The 19,745-nt window shown below is 43.1% G+C and overlaps 1 protein-coding gene across 1 annotated transcript in view; it reads left to right on the top strand.

Annotated features, from left to right (window-relative positions):
* The window catches only part of LOC115254276 (chitinase-like protein 3), a gene marked incomplete at its 5' end in the record, with an annotated part of 35,178 nt that overhangs the window by 11,855 nt on the left and 3,578 nt on the right, over positions 1–19,745 (top strand). The window contains 1 exon segment of the mRNA XM_062844842.1: positions 8,950–9,843. Within this exon segment, the coding sequence (XP_062700826.1) occupies positions 8,950–9,843 (894 nt within the window).

Below are 19,745 nucleotides of genomic sequence, written 5' to 3' on the forward strand. Positions count from 1 at the left end.
TTTTTCAAAAATGGGTGACACTTGATCCCCCTTTGAACACATGATTTATTGGAAGGGGAAATAACTCTAAAGGCTTCCTATTCGTTTACTTTTCAAGTGTTCTTTTATTTTCGATGAATATGGTGTTTTTGAAATTGTAAGATTTCCTTAATTTTTTAAGGATATGTCGTATGTATTTTCTAAATGGGGAGACTTGATCCCCCTTTCATGGTTTGAACTAAAATAATAATTATCCGACACATTTTATCGTTGAATATACTAGAATTCCAAGTTAATAGAGTCTTCCGAACAGAATTTTATTTTTCACATATATAATGTGGGTGTAATCCTCGAGGGATCAAGTCTCCCCATGTCACTGTTGTGTATACTAATCTGCATATATGTTTGTAACAGCTTTATTTCGATAAATAGGTTTGATAGTATTTTATTTAAACTTTATGCTGTGAAATTTTGACACGATTTGGTTCAATTTTCACAAAGTTATTGAGATCTTTCGAAATCGCCTAAAAGATTTCTGAAAGACTGAAAACAAACCATCAGCCGTTAAAAAATAATGCAATGTTCAATCGAAATCACTTGTAGCCAAAACATAGTCATTTGTCCAAGAGTAGTTTTGGAAAAAATATGCTAGAAGAATTTTTTTTTGATTCTGAGAAAATATGGGAGGAACAAGTCTCCTCAGTCTCCCCTACTGGAAAACCGCGGGTTCGCAATCGCAGCACTGCAGGAGGTATGTTGGACAGGATCTATGGCGCGTGATCGGTTGGTGGCCGATCGACGAAAGAATGCGCAGTAAGGTGGCCCACACTTATATGAAAAACAAAAATTTCGGAAAATGTCAAGTCTTACCTCATAAATCAGTTGTTTTGGACTCCCAGAAGCTACGTTCAAAACTTGAGCAAAATCAATTGAGCCTAAGGGAGCGCTCAAAACGCTTGAAGTTTGTATGGGAAAACTTGGCCCAATGTATGCAGAAATTTTAAGTTTTCGAATTTTGCCGCTAGGGGGCGCTGTAAGCGTTCAATCATCAAACCATATCTAATGACTATGAATATGAGGAAGTATTCGAATACCATAAAGCAAACTATGACAACATAAAGCATAAATTAAATGTGGTAGACTGGCAATCAATCTTGAAAAGTGAGGATAATATTGAAAATGCGGTTGGTACCTTCTATAAAATATTATATGAAATAATCGACAAAGAAGTTCCTACTAAAATGAAAAGGCGTCATGGAAATTTTAAACATCCTGTCTGGTTCAACAAAAATATCATAAATTTAAGAAACCGGAAGCAAAAAGCTCACAAAATGTATAAGAAGAATAACACTGATGAAAATCTACAAAAATATTTGGAAATATGTGACCAATTAAATAAAGCCATCAGTATAACACTCGAAGAGTATAATGCGAAAACGGAGAACGAAATCAAGTCTTGTCCAAAAAATTTCTTCAATTATGTTAAGACTAAATCAAAATCAAGTAATTTCCCCTCAAAAATGATATTAGATGAAAAAACGGCTGAAACCTCTAAGGAGATTTGCGATCTCTTCGCTATATTTTTCCAAGATATCTATACGACTTTCTCCGAGAATGATCGTGATCTAGAATATTTTTCATTCATGCCCTCATTTTCAAGAGATGTTCATGTAAGTCATATCAATGTGGAGGACGTTTTAACATGTTTAAAAAGTTTGGACGCTTCAAAAGGATCAGGACCGGACGGAATTCCCCCAGTATTTATGAAAACTCTTGCAATTGAGCTGACATCTCCTCTATTTTGGCTATTTAACATGTCCCTTGAATTATCTGCATTTCCCAGTATTTGGAAAAACTCATTTTTAATCCCTATATATAAATCGGGAAAAAAGTCCGACATACGAAATTACCGTGGAATTGAAATTATTTCTTGTATCCCAAAACTGTTTGAATCCATTGTTAATAAAAAAAATGTTTAATCAAGTGAAGAACAGAATAACGAATTCTCAACACGGGTTTTTCAAGGGCCGCTCAACTGCAACTAACCTGCTAGAGTTTGTAAATTTCACAGTAAATGCTATGGACCACGGCAATTATGTGGAGGCTCTATATACTGATTTTAGTAAAGCTTTTGACCGCATAGATATCCCTTTATTGCTGTAACTCTCGAAAATAGGAATTGATGATAAACTGCTTTCTTGGATTCAATCATATTTAACAAATAGACAACAAACAGTACGTTTCGAAGGTAGCAAATCTCAACCCGTTAATGTAACGTCTGGTGTCCCCCAGGGTTCACATTTAGGTCCTCTTCTTTTCATTTTATATGTGAACGACGCATATTATATATTCAAGCATTCAAAGATATTAATTTATGCAGATGATATGAAGATTTTCATGGAAATCAAAAGTGAAGAAGACACTAGTATATATCTAAACGAAATACGTTTGTTCAACATATGGTGTAATAAAAGTTTGCTTCAGTTAAACGTTAAAAAATGTAATTCTATCACCTTTAGTAGAAAAAGGAACCAGCATATAACTAGTGTGACCTTAGGGGATCAAATCGTTGAACGATGTGAAAGAGTTAGAGACTTAGGTGTGATCTTAGATACTAAAATGAGTTTTATCGATCATTATAATACAATAATTCATAAAGCTACCAACATGCTGGGGTTCATAAAGCGATTTAGTATCAACTTTAACGATCCATACACTATCAAAACATTGTACATTTCTTATGTGAGATCGATTCTTGAATATTGTAGTATTGTTTGGTCCCCATTTATGAAAACTCATGAAGAACGCATAGAATCAGTGCAGAAGAAATTTTTGCTATTTGCTCTACGTAAACTGAGATGGACAACTTTTCCACTTCCTTCTTATGAATCACGTTGTATGCTAATAAACATACAAACTTTAAAGGAACGTCGTGAATATGCTATGATAACATTTGTAAATGACATTGTTTCGCAACGTGTAGATTGCAGCAATCTGCTATTCTGTTTAAATTTTTATACTCCGACTCGACAATTAAGAAATCGAAACATATTTGCGGTCAGTCATCATCGTACAAATTATGCGAAATTCAGCCCAATCAATAGAATGATGTTAATTTACAATAAGCATTACGAATCTATCGACTTGACCATGTCTCGCGTAAAGTTAAAACAATATTTCAACTCTGTACGATACAATAGAATATAGAACAAATTATGTATGTATGTAGTCTACAAACGGTTGACGAAATAAATAAATAAATAAATTTGGTGTTATTGTAGGTGACTATATACCAAACAACTTTGTCGAAGACCGCAAAGTGATTCAACGTCTGGGAAAAAAGTTATGCCCTAGGTAAAATGAGGATAAACTTTATTATTATTTTTCCAATACATGTAAAGGAATAATATCAATAATGAAATCTCAATACTTTGCCTCACTTTGCCTAGGGTATAACTTTTTTCACAGCTGTCAGATTACTTCGCGGTCTTTGACAAAGTTCTTTGGCATATAGTCACCTACAATAATACAAAAGGGTTTATTTATTGAACGCTTACAGCGCCACCTAGCGGCAAAATTCGAAAACTTAAAATTTCTGCATACATTTGGCCAAGTTTTCCCTTACAAACTTCAAGCGTTTTGAGCGCCCCCTAAAGCTCAACCGATTTTGCTCAAATTTTGAACGTAGCTTCTGGGAGTCCAAGCAACTGATTTAGGAGGTAAGACTTGGCATTTTTCGAAATTTTTCTTTTTCATATAAGTGTGGGCCACCCTAATGCGCAGGTTGAGGTTGAAGGGCCGATTTTTGAACATCAGCATAATAAACGTACACAGCCCTCACTTCGGAAGCACTGATGATGACAAGGACGAATTTTACGCGCAGTTCGAACGCGAGTACGACCGCTGCCCAACCGACGTCGTCAAGATCAACATAGGAGACCTAAACGCTCAGGTAGACCAGGAGGAGGAATTCAGACCGGCGATTGGAAAATTCAGCAGACGAACGAAAATGGCCTACGCCTCATCGATTTCGCCGCCTCCAAGAACATGGCCATTCGTAGCACCTTCTTCCAGCACAGCCTGCCGTATCGTTGCACCTGGAGATCACCACAACAAACGGAATCGCAAATCGACCACGTTCTGATTGATGGACGGCACTTCTCCGACATTATCGATGTCAGGACCTATCGTGGCACTTATATCGACTCTGATCACTACCTAGTGATGGTTAAACTGCGCCCAAAACTCTCCGTTATTAACAATGTACAGTACTGGCGGCCGCCCCGGTACGATCTAGAGCGACTGAAGCAACCGGATGTCGCCTCAGTATACGCGCAGAACCTCGAGGCAGCGTTGCCGGACAAGGGTGTGCTCGATGTGGCCCCTCTGCAGGACTGCTAGAATACAGTGACAGCAGCCATCAACAACGCAGCCGAGAGCACCGTCGGGTACGTAGAACGGAGTCGACGAAACGATTGGTTCGACGAGGAGTGCAGAGCGGTTCTGGAGGAGAAGGACGCAGCGCGGGCGGTAATGCTGCAGCATGGAACCCGACACAATGTGGAGCGATACAGACAGAAACGGAAGCAGCAGACCCGTCTTTACCGGGAGAAAAAGCGCCGCCTGGAAGAAGCGGGCTCCGAGGAAATGGAACTGCTGTGCCGTTCTTGAAAAACACGTAAGTTCTACCAGAAACTCAACGCATCCCGTAAAGGCTACGTGCCGCCAGCCGAAATCTGCAGGGATAATGACGGGAGCCTCCTGACGGATAAACTTGAGATGATCGAAAGGTGGAAGCAGCACTTCGACGAGCACCTGAATGGCGAAGAGAATGTAGACACGGGGGATCAAGGCAGCTGAGGAAATGACTATGTTGGTGCAGCAGAGGACGGGAACGAACCAACTCCCACGCTGAGGGAAGTTAAGGATGCCATCCACCAGCTCAAAAACAACAAAGCGGCTGGTAAGGACGGTATCGCAGCAGAACTCATCAAGATGGGCCCGGAAAAGTTGGCCACCTGTCTGCACCAGTTAGTAGTCAAGATCTGGGAAACCGAACAGCTACCGGAGGAGTGGAAGGAAGGGATAATCTGTCCCATCCACAAGAAAGGCGACAAGTTAAGGAGTGAGAACTTTCGAGCGATCACCATTTTGAATGCCGCCTACAAAGTGCTATCCCAGATCATCTTCCGTCGTCTGTCACCTAAAGTAAATGAGTTCGTGGGAAGTTACCAAGCCGGCTTCATCGACGGCCGGTCGATAACGGACCAGATCTTCAACGATCGGCAAATCCTCCAGAAATGCCGTGAATACCAGGTCCCAACGCACCACCTGTTCATCGACTTCAAGACGGCATACGACAGTATCGACCGCACAGAGCTATGGAAAATCATGGACGAGAACAGCTTACCCGGGAAGCTTACCAGACTGATAAGAGCAACGATGCATAACAGCGTAAGGATTTCGGGTGAACTATCCAGTTCATTCGAATCTCGACGGGGACTACGACAAGGTGATGGACTTTCCTGCCTACTGCCCTGGAAGGTGTTATGCGACGAGCCGGGCTCAACAGCCGGGATACGATCTTCACGAAATCCGGCCAATTTGTCTATTTTGCGGATGATATGGATATTATTGCTAGAACATTTGGAACGGTGGCCTGAAACGTGAAGCAGCAAAGGTCGGACTGGTGGTGAATGCGGCCAAGACAAAGTACATGCTGGTAGGTGGGACTGAGCGAGACAGGACAAACCTTGGGGGCTGTCCGTAAACCACGTGGTCATGAGAGGGGGGGGGGTGCGTCCTATGAGCATTTTGTATGGACGAATAAAAAATTTCGTATGGACGAATGACCACGGGGGGGGGGGGGGGGGGGGTGAGAAGTCCCAAAAAAATGACCACGGTGTTTATGGACAGCCCCTTGGCAGCAATGTTACGATAGACGGGGATACTTTCGAGGTGGTAGAAGAATTCGTCTACCTCGGTTCTTTGCTAACGGCTGACAATAACGTGAGCCGTGAAATACGAAGGCGCATCATCAGTGGAAGTCGTGCCTACTACGTGCTCTAGAAGAAACTGCGATCAAAAAAGATTCACCCCCGCACCAAATGTACCATGTATACAAGACGCCAATAAGACCGGTGGTTCTCTACGGACACGAGACATGGACGATGCTCGAGGCAGAGAAGTTGTTTATAGAGAAACGCGGAGAGGATTTTGGTTATGTTTATTTACATCCCTCCCAATAACAATAAGTTTTCTAGGCAAACAAAAATATATTTTAGCGTATGTGTTAGTCTGAACTGTCCAAAAGACATCGAGCAAATAAGTGACGTCACGGTTTTCACTAACACACTCTCATGTTGAGTTTTGTTCACCATGTTGTTCTCTGTTGTTCTAAACCTTTGAATTTGCTCGATTGGAACCGCGTTTGACGGTTCAATTGGAACTTTTGGTTTCAGTCTTCGCATTTCTAAACAACTTCTCTGGCTCGAGGAGGACCTGCAAGCACTCGGAGTTTTCGAGCGACGGGTGCTAAGGACGATCTTTGGTGGTGTGCAGGAGAACGGTGCGTGGCGATGAAGGATGAACCACGAGCTCGCTGCACTTTACGGCGAACCCAACATCCTGAAAGTGGCTAAAGCTGGACGGATACGGTGGGCAGGGCATGTTGCAAGAATACCGGACAACAACCCTGCAAAGTTGGTGTTTGCTAACCATCCGGTTGGTACAAGAAGGCGTGGAGCGCAGAGAGCACGATGGGCGGACCAGGTGGAGCGTGATCTGGCGAGTGTTCAACGACCTCCAGCTGCAGCTGCAAATCGAGTATTATGGCGGCAAATTGTTGATTCAGTGCTATTATGAATTTGATGTTGAACTAAATAAATAAATGAAAAGAATAGGTTGTTTTGGTCATGATCCAAAGGAAAAAAACCAATATAATTGGTTCAATCAACTACCCCAACATTTTGCCCTCCCCTGGATATTCGATCTTGACGCGATGGGAGGGCTTAACCCATTAGCACTTTAGCGCCAGTTCATTCACCACCGCTGGACTTTGAGCTAGATATATCTAGTTTACGAGTTGAGCGCAAGTGAAGGAATCGCCGTAAGTGCTAATGGGAACCAAAGGAGTATCCGTCGTGCATTTATCACAAGTCAAAAACAAATTATAATTCAGCTTGCATAGACCTAATCTTTGCATTCTTTGAATTTTCTCAAATTTAACAATAATTGTTAAATTTAACGTAACGCAAGAGTGGGTAGAGGAGGTCTCTGCGTTACACTCATCATTCGTTACTTGAATTCGTTAGTACACAGGACAGGGGACGCTAGGATAAGTTGACTTACAGCCTTACAGATTAGATTCATTACAATTAGAAAATTATGGACTGATTAGGTAAAGATAAAACTGTTGATTATAGGAGTTTATATTTGTATTTCTTATTTTTATGGGTTTTGTGAATTTATAAAAATAATCATTATCATTTTTATTTTTGACAAAAATCAGTTGACTGAACTTTTTTGTTTTTATATCTTAGACGGTATTATTTCACTGATCAAAAAAGCAGGAATTTAGTTAGGACTTAGGACGGTTGACATTGTAAAGAGTTACGATGGATATAATATTACTTTGGACTGAGATGATCACAGATATGCAGAAGACGACTAGCGAAATAAGAAACACAATTTGATACATTATAGACTATATTTTGACAAATAGGGTTTGACAAATTTCTTTACAATGTCGAATGGAAGCTCAAAAAGTGTTATCTAACACTAATATGAGAGTTATTTGGGGATGATGCTGGTGCTGTCAATGACTAACATCGGTTATTGACACTATTGGTAATCAGCTTGAAATAATTTTCAGAATGTATTATAAAATAACTGAGGATATTATCTGATTATTGTTTGGGGAAGCTGTCAGAAAAACTAGTTGCCCATATCGGCTAAAAACGCTAGCTCTGGTAGCTGTCTTCGAATAATTTTCAGAAATATCAAATCTTTAAAAATTAGCTACGACACATTTTTTTTCTTTTTGCTCTTTGTATATTTCTTAAGAATAGTACTCTGAAGGCGCTAACATAGACATAGACACCTCTTTTATCTCTGAATGTTGTCCAGTGACCTCGGAGATTTTCGATTATTGAAATATTGTTCAATTATCAAATCATCTTTGGAGCTTCCATTCGATCAAAACATTAGTGCGATGGGAAAAGTTAAAAACAGTATTTTTAAAAACTACTACGACCCAATGCTAATTACTACACACTTTGCTCAAGTTGACGACATCGTCTAGTCCATCGTGAGTATTGGTCCTAGTAGGGGGAAAGTTGGGAAAGGGTCCAGGCTTTGCTATCAGCTGTCCTGCAGCTCCACCTGGTCACTTTTCAAAAAAAAAAAAAAAAAAAAAAAAAAAAAAAAAAAAAAAAAAAAAAAAAAAAAAAAAAAAAAAAATCAACTACCCCAACATTTTGATTCAAGTAATATTTAGTTTGTAAAAAAAAAGACAAAAATATTGATTCAAAATAAACTAAATTTACTATTCGTTTCAATTAAATCGGTATTCAAACAAAGATTAAGTGGAAACTCATATTAATTTCCTTTGCATTCATTGACATAGAACGAATCATATCAGCAATGCGATTTTCCTGCAAATCAATCAACTCGAAAACAAATGTTCACTTCTCACAAATGTATACCTGTCTACAGCCACCCCGAGCGAGCCCTTGACGAGAACAAAGAACTTCCCAGCCGGATTCTTAATTACCCGGCCGCCAGCAAACTGCTCCTCCAAATCCCAATTTGCATGCATAATTCACCATATTGGGCGCCCTCTCACTATTTATGTTTCGCGTGACTCCCCCAAACGGAAACCGACACGGCAGCAAAACTTGGGCGTTATTCGCTAAATGCTTAATCACACCCATCCACTAACCTGATGTTCTTTGTCCTCCGTTTTTTCAGACATTCCATCCCTTTGGCGGGAACGGCTTCGCCAGTATGCCGAGGTCTACAGCAGCACATTCCAGCCCGCGTCACCGTCGGACGCCTTGCCGACCGCCACGAGCAGCATCGGTCTGGTGTCGGAGGACACGCTAGCCCAAATCCTGAACACGCAAACGCCCGCCAACGACACGGAGCTGGAGCAGGATGCGGAACGGCGCATCAAGGAGCTGGAGAACGAACGGATCCTGCCGTCCAAGTTCGGCAATTTCATCTACTCCAAGGAGGCGTCCCGGGGTGGCAGGGCCATTCGGAAAATCGTATGCTACTATACGACCCCGTCGATGGGGGTGATTAGGGAGGAGCGGCGCGGGAGCAGCCGGCTGCGAAGTGATTTGTTTCCCCAGGATATCGATCCGCATCTGTGTACGCACCTGAACGTGGGAATCATTGGGATTGTGAATGGGACGTTGTACATCGATGAGGATCTGAAAGTGGTGTTCAATCGGACGAAGCAGCTCAAAAAAGCTAACAAGGAGCTGAAAGTGCTGCTCTGGGTGGGGGGAGGCGGGATCGGGGGGTTCTCGGAGATGGTGGTGAACCACGCCAGCCGGAAGTTGTTCATTCAATCGCTGAAGGCAACGCTGGAGCGCTACCAGTTGGATGGTGTGGACCTGGACTGGGAGTTTCCGGGTAGTTGCTGCAAGAACAGGATGCATTTTTCGCAGCTGCTGCATGAGATACGGAGGGAATACCAGCGGGAGCATCGGACGTATATTCTGAGTGTGGCGGTAGCGGCGCCGGCAATAATTGCGTACATGTCGTACGACGTGCGGGAGATCAACAGCTACGCGGACTACGTCAACATTATGACGTACGATTATCATTTCTACTCGCCGGATACGCCGCAAACGGGTGAGTTCTTTCACATTTTTTCTTGAAAGGTTTCTATAGAACTATAAACATTTTACAAACATGCCAATTTATTTTATTATTGTTGCCAAACATTTTTGAAGCAAATCACCTAAGTATGGGTGCCCACAAAAATTAATAACCGTAAACTAACTAAAATACATCCGTGTGGTCAATTATGATTTTCAAAATAACTCAGAGAACCCAACTAACATTTTCAGCGCTATAAGCTTCAGCCATTTGCTGGTAAACAAGCACCATACAACTACTCAACTCGTTTTTTTTTTCAAATCAATCACTTGTCACTGGGGCTGGCTTTACTGCGCTCTATTCCAATTCCAAGAGATTTTTCGTTAGATGTAAAAACTTGAACTAATCGAATAGTAGTCCCCAGTAATAAAACAGCTGCTCCGCCGTTCTGATTTAAACGCCATTTTTGGTATGTTTGGTGAAATAATAAAACTGTGGTATGTCTGCTACATTAGGATGCAAAATCTAGTGGTAATCTAGCATTTATGGAAGAAATCATTGAAAACGACCAAGAGTTTTATGCATAATAACCAAAAAGGGACCAAAATTGTCAATGTCGCTTACGTCACTTTGTAGAAGAACGGCAGTGCTACTATATCGCTTACGTTTGCGACATCTACGTTCAGCCCTTGGCCCAGCCTGAGCATAGATTCGAGCAGAACTTGTTGAGAAACAACTAATCGTGTATGCATTGCCCTACTCTATAAGACGCATGCCAGCCTAGAACAGAATAAATAATTCACTCTGTTATCACTAATGGCTCTGTTAATAGATTTTGAACCCAGATCATTTCAAGTCAATTTTCATTTTGGCAGTAGTACGTAAGAGATCTTCAAGATGGAAGATGAATAAAAATTCCTGCTGTTCGGACCCTTTAATCAAAATCACCTTTGACGACAAAATTTTGTTCACATCAACACAACTCCTATTTATTTGATACGTAAAAACTGGACATTTCATTTTTGAGGCGTATAGAGTAGCGGTGACCGACCAATTCAGTAGTTTATTGTATACCAAACTAGTAAACTGAGACGCGATACAAATAGTGCTACCCATTCCTATTTTCTCTCACATTAGAGAGATGAGATATCGGAGAATTTGAGAAATTATGCTGTAGCAAAGGGGTGTCCAAACTAAACTACTGTGGTTCCCAACATGCCGGCTACCTCAATTCTGAATGAAATTTACAAATTCTAAATATTATTATTATATTTTATTAAAGACACTTTACCAAAAAAAGTTGGCATTCGTGTCCAATCAAATTCTAAATAGGAATCCAAACTACATCTAGGAAATTTTTTCCCCAGTGTTGAACTAGCGTAAGTTAAAAAAAAACACTATAATAAAGAAAAAAAAAAATCTAGGAAATTTGCCAATTTCAGGCATTTTTTTAAACTTATTGAAGAATCTACGTTGCGCTGATTCATCCTTCTGTGGAGTCCTCTCGAAAGGTAGTAAACAAACTCGTGATGCCAATCGTCTGTAGATCGCACCGTTCGGAGAGGTTCGGAGTACGTACTTTCACCACCCTGATCACTCCGTCCGGGCCCGGGTGGACTTCAATAATACGGGCAAGAGGCCATTCGATGGCTGGACTCCCGTCTAACTTGAGAATCACCATTTGGTCAATTTGGAGTAACGTTGATCTTGGAAATCGTTGATTTTGGTTGTGAAGTTGAGACATGTATTTCCGCCTCCATCGCTTCCAATGGTGTTGGATGATTTGTTGCAATCCCTGGTAATGTTGTAAACGATTCGGAGGGATCTCACGATAGTTCGGATCGGAGAGGGCCAACAACGAAGAGCCAGTTAAAAAATGCCCTGGTGTAAGCACTGTAACTCGTATGGGTTCTCAGATAGTGGGGTGAGTGGCCGCGAATTCATCGCCGCCTCGATCTGGGTTAGGATAGTCGCCATGTCCTCGAATGATAATCTACGCTGTCCCAAAACACGGACGAGTGACGTCTTAACGGATTTTACAGCGGCCTCCCACAGGCCGCCGATGTTCGGCGCTCTAGGTGGAATAAATTTCCACACGATTCCTCGTTGCGACGTCTCGTTGGAGATTTGTGAATTGTGAATGCACGTGGGGATCGTGCAGTAGCTCGTACAGCTCCGGAGGATCATTGCTGACACCCTTAAGTTGAAAAATCAAGAAATCCCATTGCCATTTTGCGTACAAACTTTAGAGGCACAAATCTGACGAACGAAGCATGGAACTAAGCCGCACTTGTTTATCCTGGCTTTGCTCACTTGCAAAAAGAGGCAGCTTTTCCAAATCGAGCGCATTTGTTTACGATTTTTTAAGATTGGTGCTCTTGAAAACGTGAGTAGGGGTCCAAGCCGGCCATTGTGGCAGCCATATTTTTTAATTCTTAATCACTTAACCTAATTTACAGCTCTATTGTCCACTTGGGCACTACGTGAGCGATTACAATTGACAGTTGCACTTACACTTTGTACAGCGCTCAATTCTATTCTATTCTTCTACATCGAACTGGTTGCCCTCGTGCTTCTTTCACTGTTCTACTCTATTCATGGCAGAATGATGAGCACGAGGATGTTGATGTGTGGCTCTTGTTCCTTTTACAGTCCGATTGGGGGTCCATTATGAGTTGCAGTTCGCCGATTTCCAGGTATCCGGGTCCGTTTGAGCTGTACGCTCAGAAGAGGGTCAGTGTCAGCCGCTCTCGGGGAGATAAGCAACTGACGAAAAATTGCAAGTGCCGGGGCTGGGAATCAAACCCATGACCATCCGCATATGAAGTGAACGTGTGACCAACTACGCCACAGGCCCCGGCAGCCAGCCATATTTGTATTCTCTGAAGTTTCTCCTTAAAGTTAAAGCCATTATCAGATTGGATCTCAGACGGCAGACCACGGCGGGCCACAAAACGCCGTAACGTAGCAAGGAACGCAGATGCTGTGAGGTCTCCAACCAGCTCCAAATGGACGGCCTTCGTGCTAAAGCACACGAAGACGGCGATATAAGCCTTTTGTGCTGCTGCGCGACGGTGAACAGATTTGAGGAAAACTGGGCCACAGTAATTTACACCAGTGCAGTGACAGTGAATGCACGAGTAGGAGTTGTACGAGGTTTTGGTAATTGGCCAGGGGGTTGGCAGACAGGGACAGGGTTGATTCGAAAACAGCGTAAGCACACGCAGAAAAATGACGCTTGTTTGAAACAATAAAACGCTTGGTTGATTTTCAAACTGAGAAATTACTTATACCAAAGTTATATTTTTCTGTTCTTACTTAGAGTTTATCGATTAAAACAACCAATCACCATTATTTCATACAACGTTAGAAACTTCATTTGTTTCTACAAAATGGGGACCACACACATGGCCTGGAAGTACTCACACATCTTTGAAAAACTTACTCCAACTTCGCCACAACGAGGAAGGTGTATCAAATCCATCACTGTAACTTCCAAGTGCAGTTTTGGCCGTGATGAATAACGCGCAGGTACTAAAGACAGCGTTCGCAAAAAGTTGGTCGGTTACGCCTTTTTGTCTCTTTTTATTTGATCTCCTTTCCATCCGCTTGCCGAGCGTCTAAAAATAGATTTCCGAGCTGCCACAGGAGCTGCCGTCACTAACACAATCACATTCCGGCTTTGTTAATAGCAAAAGTGCAGTCGTTTGAAACAAACCGTTATTTTATATTGAATCTACCAAATCTCTGTTTGTTCTAACAAACTGTCAAAAATTTCGACAAATGAAAATATTTGTATTACCAAACCATGGAACAGTTCAGTTTGATTTGAAATTAGTTTGTCGCTATAGTAAACTGAACAATCGGTCGATTTGAACTAGATTTTAATTGTTCATTCATTCATTTATTTAGTATTACATCAAATTCAAGATAAAACTGAATCAACAATATTTCTCCATAATACACGGTTCGTGGCTGCCGCTCTCCATCGTCGGTCGCGCCCGATGCTCGCCAAGTCACGCTCCACCTGGTCCGCCCATCGTGCTCTCTGCGCTCCACGCCTTTTTGTGCCAACCGGATCAGTTGCAAACACCAGCTTTGCAGGGTTGTTGTCCGGCATTCTTGCAACATGCCCTGCCCACCGTATCCTTCCGGCTTTGGCCACCTTCTGGATGCTGGGTTCGCCGTAGAGTGCAGCGAGCTCGTGGTTCATCCTTCTCCGCCACACACCGTTCTCCTGCACACCGCCGAAGATCGTCCTTAACACGCGTCGCTCGAAAACTCCGAGTGCTTTCAGGTCCTCCTCGAGCATGGTCCATGTCTCGTGCCCGTAGAGGATCACCGGTCTTATTAGCGTTTTGTACATGGTGCATTTGGTGCGTGGGTGAATCTTTTTGGACCGAAGTTTCTTCTGGAGCCCGTAGTAGGTCCGACTTCCGCTGATGATGCGCCTCCGAATTTCTCGGCTCACGTTGTTGTCAGCCGTCAGTAAGGATCCGAGGTAGACGAATTCCTCCACCACCTCGAAAGTATCCCCGTCTATCGTAACATTACTACCCAGACGGATCCGGTCGTTTTCGGTTCCGCCTACCAGCATGTACTTTGTTTTTGAGGCATTCACCACCAGTCCGACCTTTGCTGCTTCGCGTTTCAGGCGGGTGTACAGTTCTGCCACCGTTCCAAATGTTCTAGCGATAATGTCCATGTCGTCCGCAAAGCACACAAATTGACCGGATTTTGTGAAAATCGTTCCCCGGCTGTTGAGCCCGGTTCGTCGCATCACACCTTCCAGCGCGATGTTGAAGAGTAGACATGAGAGTCCGTCACCTTGTCGCAGTCCCCGGCGAGATACGAATGAACTGGATAGTTCACCCGAAACCCTTACACAGTTTTGCACACCGTCTATCGTTGCTTTAATCAGTCTAGTCAGCTTCCCAGTAAAGCCGTTTTCGTCCATGATTCTCCATAGCTCTGCGCGGTCGATACTATCGTATGCCGCTTTGAAGTCGATGAACAGGTGGTGCGTTGGGACCTGGTATTCACGGCATTTCTGGAGGATTTACCGTACGGTAAAGATCTGGTCCATTGTCGACCGGCCGTCGATGAAGCCGGCTTGATAACTTCCCACGAACTCATTTGTTTTAGGTGACAGACGACGGAAGATGATCTGGGATAGCACTTTGTAGGCAGCATTCAAAATAGTGATCGCCCTGAAGTTCTCACATTCCAAATGGTCGCCTTTCTTGTGAATGGGGCAGATTACCCCTTCCTTCCACTCCTCCGGTAGCTGTTCGGTTTCCCAGATCCTGACTATCAGCAGATGCAGACAGGTGGCCAACTTTTCTGGGCCCATCTTGATGAGTTCAGCTGCGATACCATCCTTACCAGCTGCTTTGTTGGTTTTGAGCTGGTGAATGGCATCCTTGACTTCCCTCAGCGTGGGAGTTGGTTCATTTCCGTCCTCCGCTGCACTGGCGTCGTCGTTCCTTCCGTTGCCGTGGGCTCCCGTGCCTACGTTCTCCACGCCGTTCAGGTGCTGATCGAAGTGCTGCTTCCACCTTTCGATCACCTCACGTCCGTCCGTCAAGAGGCCTCCGTCTTTATCCCTGCATATTTCGGCTCGCGGCACGAAGCCGTTGCGGGATGCGTTGAGCTTCTGATAGAACTTCCGTGTTTCTTGGGAACGGCACAGCAGTTCCATTTCTTCACACTCCGCTTCTTCCAGGCGGCGCTTTTTTTCCCGAAAGAGGTGGGTCTGCTGTTTCCGCTGTGTCCCTTGCTGCAGCATTACCGCCCTCGCTGCGTTCTTCTCCTCCAAAACCGTTCTGCACTCTTCGTCGAACCATTCGTTCCGTCGATTCCGTTCCACGTACCCGATGGTGCTCTCGGCTGCGTCGTTGATGGCTGCTTTCACTGTACTCCAGCAGTCCTCTAGAGGGGCCTCATCGAGCTCGCCCTCGTCTGGCAACGCGGCTTCGAGATTCTGCGCGTATGCTGAGGCGACATCCGGTTGCTTCAGTCGCTCTAGGTTGTACCGTGGCGGTCGCCGGTACCGTACATTGTTGATGACGGAGAGTTTTGGGCGCAGTTTGACCATCACCAGATAGTGGTCGGAGTCGATGTTGGCGCCACGATAGGTCCTGACGTCGATAATGTCGGAGAAGTGCCGTCCGTCAATCAGAACGTGGTCGATTTGAGATTCCGTCTGCTGTGGTGATCTCCAGGTGTAACGATAAGGGAGGCTGTGTTGGGAAAAGGTGCTACGTATGGCCATATTTTTGGAGGCGGCGAAATAAATGAGTCGTAGGCCGTTTTCGTTCGTTTGCTGGTGGGCACTGAACTTACCAATCGTCGGTCTGAATTCCTCCTCCTGGCCTACCTGAGCGTTCAAATCTCCTATGATGATCTTGACGTCGTGGCTTGGGCAGCGATCGTACTCGCGTTCGAGCTGCGCGTAAAATGCGTCCTTGTCATCATCAGTACTTCCGGAGTGTGGGCTGTGCACGTTTATTATGCTGAAGTTGAAGAATCGGCCCTTAATCCTCAACCTGCACATTCTTTCGTCGATCGGCCACCAACCGATCACGCGCCTCTGCATATCACCCATCACGATGAAAGCTGTTCCCAGCTCGCGTGTGTTGCCGCAGCTCTGGTAGATGGTATGATTACCTCTAAACGTTCGCACCATGGATCCTGTCCAACACACCTCCTGCAGCGCTACGATGTCGAACCCGCGGTCCTTCAGTAGATCGGCGAGTATGCGGGTGCTCCCAATGAAGTTGAGAGATCGGCAGTTCCACGTACCGAGTTTCCAATCGCAAGTCCTTTTTGTTCGCTGGGGTGGTTGCCGTTGGTCTCGGTTCGTATTATTCTGTTGCTGATTTTCCGTTACAATGGTTTTTACGGCTGGCTCGTAGGGCCTGACACCAACCCCCTACTTTCCGGAGGACCATAGCACAGTGGTTCCGCCATAGGTCATTATTTCAAAAATTTGACCTCAATGAAACTGTGATATCATAGCGGAAACATCAAGTTTAATGCTTTAATAACTAGGGACAATCATTACTTTTATCAAATGTATGCCGAAACTTTTCCACAGAGCTCATGAAAGTAGATGTTCTTGAGTAGATATTTTATTTGATTTTTTTTTCTAATTTCAGTCCTATGCATTTATCACTCTATTAAAAAGTCTCATCCATTCGACATGTATTTGGTTGATTGTGTTCGATTCTTACATAGTTGAAATCGATGTTTATCACAAATTTAGATGCCATACTTTATCATTTTGTTTGAATAAGTGTAACTGAATTAGATGCTTTTTCCACAAAGTATAAAAAATGAAAATTTTCAACAAGCCGAAAAAAATGTTTCCCCTTTCGACCCCTTCGAACGTTCTTCTATAAAACTTCCCTATAATCTTAAACAATGATTTACTGGCGAATTTAGCTGCGACCGTTTGCGACCAGATTGGTGGTAGTCACTTAAGTGTCGTACTTTCAATTTACTCAAAAACTAACAAATACCTCTCGCATTGCATTGCACGAAACACTTGTTTCCAACTTTCACCCTCTTTATCCATTACATAATGTGTGTTTCACTATTCTGGAGCAGTTTTGACTACCATGTACCGCCTAAACTAATATTAGTATACCCAAATCAGTTGGTAACCAAACTTGCAAAATAATGAATTTCGGCTCCGTAAGGCCAAAAACTCGATTGAGCCCATTTTGATTAAATAATACAAAAACGCATTTGGAATGCAAATATGCATCAAATTCAGCGGTTTCATCATAAAACTCGATAAAATCATATTTATGACCGCCCTCATATGGGGCTGGAACCACTGTGCATAGTGCACAGTTGAGCTTAGAGTCCTTCCCTGGCACTCGGACGTAGATCAGCCGCCCCTAACATGGGGATCAGACGCTGTTGTGAGCCGCTCCTCCTGGAGAACAGACGCTCAGGTTTGCCGAAGCAAACCCCCCCTTCCCTGTCAGCCTACGACCAAAGTTCCCACCGGGGTTGGTTACCCGATCTTCCCTAAGGTTGCTCATAGTTGTTCTAGGAGCTACAAACTGTCCTATAGTAAAGTCCTTCAAATCTACAAGAATGATTCTATATGCTTTCGCCACAAATATTAGCATCACATAATCTATTGTGATCCGTGAAGCTCTTGAAATCTACGATGTCATTTATAGACATTATAGGGATATTCCAGGTCAGCCAAACTACCTTGGAGTTCAGAACTTCAGGCCTACACTCGTAACAGTAGCCATATATCTGCTATACTGAGTAACGTTGCATAATCAATCGCGGTTACTGGACCAATATGAAGTCTATTTGACAGTGTTATAAACCTTTGGGACATTCAGGATCTTTCAAACTGTTATATGATGAAGTTCTTCAAATCAACAAGAATAATTTTATGTGTTTTGACCACAAATAATAGCATTACATAATCTACTGAGATCCGTGAATCTACGATGTCATTTATAGACATTATAAGGATATCCCAGGTCAGTCAAACTATCTTGGATTTCAGAGCTTCAGGTCTACACTCGTAACAGCAGCCATAGCTGATATACGGAGTAACGTTGCATAATCAACCGCCTTTACTGGACCAAACCAGAAGTCTACTATACATTATTATGAACCTTTGGGATATCAAGGGTCGTCCAAACTGTCCAGAAGTTTAGCTCTTGACAGTAACAGTAGTTACTTGTTGGGTTTAATCACCGTTAACTAGTATATATCTATTTTATTGATATTTATCGGTGAACTCGTTCACCGATAAATATCAATAAAATAGATATATAGTAACAGTAGTTTTTCTCACAATGAACTGTAATCTGTAATCCTCCTGGCATTTCATGAGTCATTCCAAAATAGTTTTGAGATATTCCAGATCAACCAAACCACTCCAGAGATCCTAGCTTTAGGTCTAAACTTGTTATTATTATTATTATTATTATTATTATTATTATTATTATTATATTTTATTAAATACACTTTACCAAATAGGTTGACATTCGTGTCCAGTCTAAATATGTGATAATAGCTTTTGCCACTTCGTTAAGTAGTGTTACATAATCCACCGTATTCTACCAAAGTAGTACGAGGAACAACGTGCAGGGATAAGGACGGAAGCATCTTGATGGACGGACGTGAGGTGATCCAAAGGTGGAAGCAACACTACGATGAACACCTGAATGGTACGGGGAGCGCAGACAAGGGAACCAAGGCCGTGGTAGAACTGACTTCGTCAGTACAGCAGGGAGCAACAACGAGCTTACGCCCACGTTGAGGGAAAATAAGGAAGCTATCCAGCACCTCAAGAACAATAAGTCAGCTGGTAAGGATGGTATCGGAGCTGAACTGATTAAGATGGGCCCAGGAAAGTTTACCTGCCAGCACCGGCTAATATTTCGAATCAGGGAAACCGAATAGCTATCGGAAGAGTGGAAGAAGAGGTGTGATGGAGTGTGAGAACTTCCGAGCGATCATAATTCTGAATGCCGCCTAAAAAGTGATATCCCAGATCATCTGTTGTCGTCTTCCACCCAAAGTTTGCGTAAATGAGTTCGTGGGAAGCTATAAAGCCCCTGGACAACGAACCAGATTTTCACTGTGCGGCAAATTCTTCAGAAAGTCCGCGAATACCAGGTCCCACTGCCCCACCTGATCATAGACTTCATAGAATTGCATGGTGTTCAAAATCGCCCTAGAAGATTCGGGACCAACCAAATTTTCCAGGAGTTCCTCTGAAATTCTCGTGCAATTGTTCCAGAATTCCTGCAGTACTTCACCGAGAATCTCCGGAGGGATTCCTGGAGGAATTTCCCGGAGGAATCCCCGAAGGAATTTCTGGAGCAATCAGCATAGGATCTTCTTGAGCAAAGCTCCAGAATGTCCTTCTGAGATTTCTCCACAAATTC

The sequence above is a fragment of the Aedes albopictus genome, chromosome 1 (genome assembly GCF_035046485.1).
Source record: "Aedes albopictus strain Foshan chromosome 1, AalbF5, whole genome shotgun sequence".
In the NCBI taxonomy this organism is placed as follows: Eukaryota; Metazoa; Arthropoda; class Insecta; order Diptera; family Culicidae; genus Aedes; species Aedes albopictus.